This window comes from Anneissia japonica, unplaced genomic scaffold (genome assembly GCF_011630105.1).
Source record: "Anneissia japonica isolate Jap-2015-1 unplaced genomic scaffold, ASM1163010v1 scaffold287582_len102718_cov217, whole genome shotgun sequence".
Classification (NCBI taxonomy): Eukaryota; Metazoa; Echinodermata; class Crinoidea; order Comatulida; family Comatulidae; genus Anneissia; species Anneissia japonica.
In genome coordinates this window covers 93999-103596 of record NW_022699493.1, presented here as the reverse complement: position 1 = coordinate 103596, position 9598 = coordinate 93999, and the positions used below count along the sequence as shown (strand labels likewise).

Genomic DNA, 9598 nt, shown 5'->3' with positions numbered 1-9598 from the left:
CACACCTTGGTCCCCGAAAAATGGTCACGGGGGCCCTGATTTTCACTATACTATATAGCATGAGGTTAAATGTGTCTTATAACTACAGCTACCATTGGTCCACTAGGAATATCCGTTAACTACTACAATCTTTATTTTGAATATTTAAGCCTTTGCATTATTATTATTATTATTATTATTATTATTATTAAATCGTATTCATTATGTTTTGTTAATGCATCCTTTACATACATTATAGCATGGCATGATAACTCTCTAAAAAAGATCCGGAATCCATTATATTTGTTTATTTTCGATATGGAATAATCAATTATTTTAATTATTTTATAAGTATAGTTAGATAATTATGTGCAAGATAGTATAATAAATAGTCTAAATATCAAAATGCACGCCATCGTATCGGGATTCAATATTTTGACATGAATTATGTCATCATCAGGAATTAAAAATTATCCATATTTGCAATCTTATATGCACAAGTACCTAAAGTGTTTGACCAATCAAAACATTACCCCTAGTAGGTGACATAGCTATGAATAAATCAAAGCTACCTACAAAAACAAAGAAACTTCCGTTGAAGCTTTCAGCCCAATTTTAAGCAATGGGTGTAGCCTACGTATAGCAAACGCTTCTTTAAACAATAGTATAGACCAATTTTGCGAACTGTCAATAATATTAGTACAGTATTAGAACATATTAAACCTAATTTATTACTTACATTACAGGCTACATTACCATTTTCAAGTATACCTTGTAAACCTAAAACATTATTGGAATGCCTCACAATTTTGTATATGATCATTTATAACACTATCAGATCATGAAGATATGTTATTTAAGTCTAGTTATTAAGCATCTATATGTATCTACCAATATAATCACTATTACAACCTGGACATTTAAAATGATAAACAACAGAGCTCCTATATTTCTTAGGGGTTTGATAATGTTATGAATTTTACCTCTTTAAGTGTTTCTTTATACTTTGTTTAAGCATCTACGTAAAATGGATTCACCAGCCTTTCCTAGATAAGGCAATCTAACCCAGATCTTAATCAAGCTATCATCAGTAGGGCTATGTATACATTTAGGTTCATTTAATTTATTGAGTACATGGTTAATAACTTTTATAGGGTACCCATTCCATGACATAAATTTTCTAATGTTACAAAATTCTGCTTGAAGTTTATCGGGAGTACACAGTTTGTTATTATGTGTATGTAATGTTTTTTTTTTTATATAAAATGTATAATACAATGTTGTTTTTTTATGTTATGTTTCTTTTAGATGACTTGATTTTGGAACTGATAAAACAAGCACGGTTCCCTGATAAAACTGATATGTTGATATTATTTTGGAGATTCTTCCATGATGTTGTATACGTTTTATTTTGACTTTTTGTTTTTGACAACACAATTTAATGACAAATGCAGTCATGCTGGTGTGTCCCTTAAAATATTATACTGTAGTAGATTTGTGGCAACTCCTATCTTCAATCTTCTCTTTTCAGGATTGTAATTTGATCAGTTTGAAATTTATCAAAAAGTATCAAAAAAGAACATGCCATTATTATCAAAGATCCATGTACATTTAGTAACGTACATTTTTGAAAAATGTACTTTAATCTTGAACTTGTTTATTTAAAATTTCCGTAAATGTTAAATGAGTCCAAGTAACTTTGTGCCATCTCGTAGCAAAGTTCATACTGATCCTGTTGCAAGAAAATGAAAAAAAAAATTATATTAAATATTAATTACTATCTTAAATGACAGTAATTAAATTACATATTAAATATTTAAATGCGAGTAATTAAATAACTACCTTTGATTTGAACATCCATGGGCAACTAATTTTAATCTTTTTGACATTCTGAAAGACGTCAATAATTGATTCCTCATTTATCATTTGAATGATCATGTCCATTGCACAGAAAGATCCGCTACGGCTTCTACCATCCCTGTTAATGCAAATCAAAGTGGTTTCATTAGAATGTGGACATTAATTAATTATTATTAATTATTTCTATTATTAAACATGACGCCAATAAAAATTGCATTTGAATTTTTAGCGAGTTAAAATACACGATGTTCTCTCTGTAATACTGTACTTTTTTGCTGTTATGCTTCTTTTTCTATTTTAAATACAATTATCAAAGAATCTTGTTCAGTTATGAATGATGTACCCTCTGTATGAGAATACTCACAAGCAATGAATGACCATTATGCTATCGGGATTAATTCGCTGAGCCTTTTCAACATCAGAACGCAATTGAAAGAATGATTCCATGGATGGAGGCTTTTGTAAATCTTTGGGCCAGTCGAGATATTGAAAATGGTGGATTTCCCGTGGTTTTTCATTATCCTTTAAAATAAAAATGTATTATTAGGTTTTATAATAATTTCATCATGTACTTGTCAGATATTGTAGTACGAGAAATTAAAATACGAATTTGTATTGATGAGGAAGGCATGATGGTAATGGCAATGAAAATGGTAATAATGATGGTATTATGGCAATAATGACGGTGAAGGTAATGACGATAGTAATAATAATGAAGCTTAATAAAAAGATCCTCGTACCGTACAACAAACATTATTACCTTTGATAACAGCAATGTTCGTTTTATAACATAATTACATTCTTTTACACTCTCAACTTCAATAGCAAATGGGCCCATCCTCACTTTGACTTTGAGATCAAGGGGAATATACATGCCAATAGTCTAAAAAGAAACAATGATGATAGTTTAATCAGCCTTTGCCTGTTATTGTATTTTTGTGGATAGAGTTGAAATATAAATTAATCAATAACATTAATTACCATTAACATGAGCTAACATTAATTATTTATGCTCTTCGCATAGAACATAGGTTAAAAACCCATCCAATTAACGACCACTTTTCTGAGGTCCCAAATTGATTTAAAAAAAAAAGAGAAACGATAATAGGCAAAGAAAAGAAAAGAAAGACAAGGAAAAGACAGTAAAAAGTAAAAATAATATAAGAAAGGAAAAAGAAAATATAGAAACATAAGCAAGCAAAGGAAAGTCAAGAAACCTACATAAAGGGTATGAGAAAGAAAAGATAGAATTATAAAAAGAAATGAAAAGAAAATATAAGAAAGAAAAAGAAAAAAAAAACGAGAACCTACAAAAAGGTATAAGAATGAAAAGAAACAATTATAAGAAAAGAAAGAAAAGATTAGGAAAAAAATAGAAAGAAAAAGGGAAGAAAAGAATGAAAATAAGAAAACTAAAGGATAGTCAAAGAAACCTATGAAAGGATACAAGACAAAAAAGAAACGAAAGAATTATAAGACAGTAAAGAAAACAAAAGATAAGAAAAGAAGAAACTATAAGAAAAAAAAGAATAGCCAAGGGAAAGAAAAAATGACAAGAAAGAATGATAAAAAGCGAAAGAAAAGATTATATATATATATATATATTTATATATATAATATATATATATATGTACATATATATGAGAAAACATAAAGGAAAAGGAAATAAAAGAAAGCAAGTAAAGAAAGAAACGGAAAGTATAAGAAAAAGGAGTGGAAGAAAAAAAAGGAAAAGGAAATATAAGAAAGTAAAGGTTAAGAAATGTTAAAGGAAGATAATTAAGTAAGAAGGAAAGAAGGTACTGTAGGTAGGAACGGAAAGATAATAAAAGAGTAGGTAACAAAATACACGGTAAGCTAGTAGAATAGTAGAAGGTAGGAACAGGAATGGAAAGATACGGTAGCACAAGAAAAGAAAGTGAAAAGGAAATACTGTAATACGGTAAACTAATTTTAGAAAGACCGAGACGATTGGTTTTTCTTTTTCTATTACTTGTATTATATTTGTATAATGAATGTAATTAAATATATGGTTAAATTATATTAGGCTTAGCATTGTTTGATTTTACTCCGGATTCCCTTTTTGTTTTGTACAGTTGCAACTTGTCAACTATTCAGAACTACATTATTATCATACAATTTTAGATTTGATTTCACTAGGTTTGTCAGCAAGGCAACTACTGTATTGTTATTGTTGGTATTGTTATTTTTATACTTTATCTACCTGCTCATGACAAGTGACTTACCTTGTCATCTGCATCCTCAACGTTCAGCATTACAATTGTGTATAATCTGTAGTCATAGATCATTCTCCAGAAATCAGACACGGTGTTTGTCATCGGCGCCTGTGTCACTAAATATTTATCACCCCGTTGTCCGTAGCCCTAGAAATAACCAAACTTCTTATGTTTACATATGTGTAGTAATCTTAATGAATTAATTTATGGTAAATTTATTGGCAATAAAAGTAATTCAGTAAACATGTTGGTTTTTTCCGATGACCATGGATACAATCCTAATAATGCTTCATAATCCATTTCTTTTTATCTAGTAAACTATTTCAACTACAGTACTCACTTTACAGAATGAAGCATTTATGTAATTGTTTCTATCTCCATCTGTAGTCATTAGTAAGGGTCTTGCATTGTCCACTAAATATAAAAAAAATATACTCTGCATAATTCAGCATTGGAATTAGCTATTACCATTAGTAGGCCTATCATCAGCGTATACTGTAGTTAATCATCTTCTGTGACTGTGTGAGATGTATATTTACGTACTTATATTTCTGTAATGATGTGTTATTTTATTCTTTCACCATATTTCAGATTTTATCACTGTTTGATCTTCCCAGTTTTCTTATATAAATCAAAATGTTGAACGGTGTAAAATTTTGGCAGCGCACTTTTACCATCTATTTTTCTGCTTTATTAGATATATATAATATTTATTTGAAGTGTGACGTATAATATTTGTTATATAACCCTAGTATAAGTTTGAACAGGACTATATAAAAAACAGCCACCTGATATGTTTTAATCCTGTATAAATATGTTTGAAATGAAAAAAAAAATAAAGTAAACACTTTCAGTTGTGTACAATGCTTGTTTTTATCATACTTGGAACTATACGTGGATATCTATTCTTTCCGGAGTTTGCTGGATCATTCGCTGCCTTAGTTTTATCCGGTGTTGGAAGTGGTACGAGGGCATTCAGGGTCTGTTATGCAAAAAAACATAAAAAGTTAAAATATAACATAAATACAATAGAATCAACTGAGGATAATTATGATTCCTGTAATGGTGTTGGAGTGGAGCTGGCCAATGACCCCCACTGGTGTTACCCCTTGACTGTGCTGATAATATCTCCAGTTACTGGCTTAATAGTAATGGGTACGAAATAGTCCTTTCCGAAATGTCAATCAAACTTAACAACTGACCAATCAGAACATCTCTAAGAAAACGAACTACAAACATACGTATGTTTGAAAACGCACTACAAACATACGTATGTTTGAAAACGCACTACAAACATACGTATGTTTGAAAACGCACTACAAACATACGTATGTTTGAAAACGCATACAAACATACGTATGTTTGAAAACGCACTACAAACATACGTATGTTTGAAAACGCACTACAAACATACGTATGTTTGAAAACGCACTACAAACATACGTATTTTTGAAAACGCACTACAAACATACGTATGTTTGAAAACGCACTACAAACATACGTATGTTTGTGCTTTTTTGTGGGACATTAGCAACAATATATAGCGGAAAGGTCCATTGAAACATATCCTTCCAATATGGTGTCAAAATACAGTAATACTATATCAAGCTCTTAATATTGGATTTGAAATAATGTGTAAGTGCATGTATACAGCGGTGGTGCCAGAACTTCGCTGACAAGGGGTCCGACGGCCTAGAATAAAAACTCCCTTGTAGGGTTCACGGGTATAGTTTTTATGGCTTATACAGTCCAAAATGTGCTTTTAGACCATAATATTAGGAAATTGTAGTCAAAACAACGTTATTTAGATAGGCAAGTTATTTTCCCCCCATTTTTGATCTGACGGCCTCGTTGTGCATCGGACTAAAGGGCGTCTAGTCTTGTCCCCCAGCCCCACCACTGCATGTTTACACACCTAGATTTGCTTGCTTGCAATGATCCATTATTACTTAATGAATAAACATTAAAGAGTGAGCGCTACCCACGTTGAGCTGTTCTTGCATAATGGTCTTGCCCATTTGACTCTTCATCCCTTTGATTTTCGTAAAGGATTCTGTAAATGATTCTGAAGGTATGTGTGTAGGTTCACAAAAAAAACATTCCAAAATAGCCTCATAGATAAATATATACTGATCCTGAAATAAGAAATGCTCTAGTTAGAACCATGGTCAAAGATATTATTATAAACAAAATATTTTCAGTTTTTGTTATACAAGACCATCATTGTTCTATTTTAGAATACAGGTCTCCTTCTAAGACTTTAGCAGCTTGGGTCCAAATTCAATAATAAAGCTAAAAGACTTGTAATGTAACATGTAACCACAGAAATAATAATACTGTAGGCATAATATAGAAATTTAAATAGCGCCTTTTGCCAAAGGATACAAGGCGCTAAGAAAAAGGTTTATTGTAAGAAAAAGGATTATTTAGGAAATAAGTGTGCTTTTCTTTTTTAAAGACTTCAGTACTACAAGCATTTCGGATGAAAACGGGAAGATTATTCCACAATTTTGGAGCAGAGGAAAAGAAAGATTTATCACCAACAAGTTGGTTGGATTTGGGAACAAAAAGACAGGAACCAGAAACAGAAAGGAGAGAATAGGTAGAAGTTAAGAAAATTGACAGGCAGGAGATATAACTAGGATTGAAGACAATGACAATGTTTGGATCTGCAACATACAAGGCGAGCACACTTATTTTGAAGTTTCTGAATACAACCTAAATTATATTTACTGATACCATAAAGTAGTGAGATTCAGTAATGAAGCCTGGAGAGTAATTGAGCACGAACTACATTATGACAGGTTTCAAATTCAAGAAAAGTGGTCTTTAATTGGAGGTAGTCTTTATTGGAGGGGGTCCTTAATTATTGTAGTAGTAGTAGTTCTTAATTGCATTTTGATGTTTTCCAATATCGTGTGATAATTACCCTAGCGGCAACAGTGGCGGTGCTAGAGGGAGGAGGATTCCCAGTAGTTGAAATTATGAGCGATTCTTAAAAAATATTTTAAACCGTTAGTATCAAATCCTGGCCTGAACTTTATAGGCCTATATAAAAAATAATGTTTTGGATGCCGATGAAATATTAATTAAAAAAAACACCATCAACCGACATGTTGTCTTTTACAAAGTCTGTAGGCTACCATTATCGCTACAACCTAGAAGTGTTTTTCAGAGCAGCTAAAATAATTACAAAAGTAAGAAAATATGACTCAAGTACACAAGCCCTGTAAAACTTGAACTGGAATAAACTTGAAGACCAATTGTATTGAAATGAGGCTATTACATTGTATAAGATATTCCATAATCAAGCACCACCATACATTATTTACTCCTAAGGAAGAAAAATACCATACAAGATCTAATGATGTCTTGTGCTTGGAAAAACCCAAATCGGAGTACAAAAACCGAAGTTTTTCATATCGTGGTGCCAAATTATGGAATAGTCTTGAAAGTGCAGTTCAAAATGCACCAAATGTTTATTCATTTAAACAGTTATTACCCAGTGGTGTAAGTTTTTGAATTTGTTTGTTTACTTTTATAAAAATTGTTTGGTAAAAGGTGTTTCTTTTTAGTATTTTATCAATATCACAGCCTTGTAGAAGAACACCTTCGGGTGATACAAGCTTTTCAGTGCAAGCCTTTATTATTTTTACTGTATTATTATTATTTAGCATTACCGAACAACTTTCTTAGGTCAAGATGCCCTGTAAGAGCATCTAGTGGTGTACCGGTGGTATTATTTCCAAATATTTTCTCATTTAGGAGGGGAACCCCCTCCAAACACTCCCTGGCTCAGGCCTCGCGTGGCGCAAGGAGCCAAAGTAAAACTCTAGCACTGCTGTCGTAGAAATCCTAGCTCTGCCACTGGTCCACAACATAAACTAAATAAACAATTATGAAATTAGATAAATCAAAAATTGACGTGATTCTATATAATTATTATGTAGAATCTATGCTGATGATGGTATAGGTTGATGATACCTTGGTTTGCACCATGTTAAACCGATTATTTCTCATGACTTTCACAAAGTTAAAAACGTCGATCTCTCTCTTCTCCTTGGCCATGTCCAACATTACATCAATTGTGATCACAGTTCCAGTTCTTCCAACTCCAGCACTTCAATTAGAAAGTGTTTATTAATATACTCAAAAGTAAACATAAGTTAAAAAGTAACTTTTATCTCTAGGTTATTTTGTTAAATGTTTAAATAGCATGGTTTAAGGATTTTAAATGCAATTAAGAGATATACCATTTTTAATAATGTTGTTGTGACTTCAAAACAAGAAACCAATATTACCTGCAATGAACTATAATTGGTCCAGTATCAGCGGAAAGAATTTTCTTAGAGTTTTTTATTCGGTAAACGAACTCCAGCAAAGGAGCTGGTGAGGCTGGCACGTCCATATCAGGCCATGCAGTAAAATGGTATTGTAGTACATGACGTATTTCTGCCTCTTCACCTGCTCCCTAAATTATTTAAACAAGGTAATTGAACTAAAATGTATTGAAAAGAGTGGAAACGTGCGATATAGATAAGATAAGATAACTTTATTATAAGTCAATCGTGATGTCATCACTGTAACTCCCAATGTTATTTGCCTATTCCCTAGCGTCCACTAATTTTTCTATTAGTGGACGCTTGGCTTGATTTTTTTTTAGGTTCGTGTGGAAAAAAAAAAATCTCATTTATTTGTCACCACGAATGATAGAGCTATTAAACAACTAGAGTGCTGACAAGACGGCGCAGCAATGCATGTGTACCATCCAAGATGGCCGTCGTAGTAAAGCGCCACCTTCAGGCTTAGTATACATATTATTACCATAGAGCTATTAAAAAACTAGAGTGCTGACAAGATGGCGAAGCAATGCAGAGTTATGTATGTGTACCATCCAAGATGGCTACCGTAGGAAAGCGCCACCTTCAGGCTTAGTATACATATTATTACCATAAATAAGCCCTCTGACTATTATTTCATTTAATGATAATTAGTATTGATAATAACAAATTATTAAACTATCGTAGCCAAAAGAGGCCAAGTAGAGCATCTTATTCAAAAATAAAATAAATAAAATCGTATACATTCACCCATTCACCGCAACGCTCGAGTTTCAAACATACGGGTAACTAGCTGTACTGAACTTTCGGTGTAAATTGATAGTGCTTAGGCGAAATTTGATTGGCTGAATCTATGGCAGCCATCTTGGATGGTACACACACACAGAGTTCTGCGTATTTCGGACATCGAATACATTGCGGTTAGCGCGCTAGTATTCTTATTATATCTCTATGCCACGAATACATCGTGCACCGCGATAAAAAATGAATTGAATGACTCAAGGAACAAGTTTACATGCAGGCCTACGGCCAGGCAGAAGGCCGCCCCCTACCGTACTACTAGGCCGTAGCAAAGATCTTATAAACACAAGATAGCGTTCTCCGCGATTTACGCGTAACAAATAGAAGCGTCGGTCAAGGTTCAAAAGTTTCCAATTTAGCAAGAGGGCGCCATTCATGCGC

General features: G+C 32.5%; 1 protein-coding gene across 1 annotated transcript in view; it reads right to left on the bottom strand.

Moving 5' to 3' along the window:
* Positions 1-1609: 1609 nt before the first annotated feature.
* Positions 1610-9598, bottom strand: part of LOC117102993 (receptor-type tyrosine-protein phosphatase T-like) — a 61026-nt gene continuing 53037 nt past the window's right edge. The window contains exons 27-36 of the mRNA XM_033243456.1: positions 8378-8547; positions 8061-8196; positions 6062-6211; positions 4959-5058; positions 4417-4490; positions 4086-4223; positions 2600-2722; positions 2204-2361; positions 1822-1957; positions 1610-1711 (exon numbers count right to left, since the gene is read on the bottom strand). Of these exons, the coding sequence (XP_033099347.1) occupies positions 1637-1711; positions 1822-1957; positions 2204-2361; positions 2600-2722; positions 4086-4223; positions 4417-4490; positions 4959-5058; positions 6062-6211; positions 8061-8196; positions 8378-8547 (1260 nt within the window). The 3' untranslated portion in view covers positions 1610-1636. The remainder of the gene's footprint in view (positions 1712-1821; positions 1958-2203; positions 2362-2599; positions 2723-4085; positions 4224-4416; positions 4491-4958; positions 5059-6061; positions 6212-8060; positions 8197-8377; positions 8548-9598) is intronic.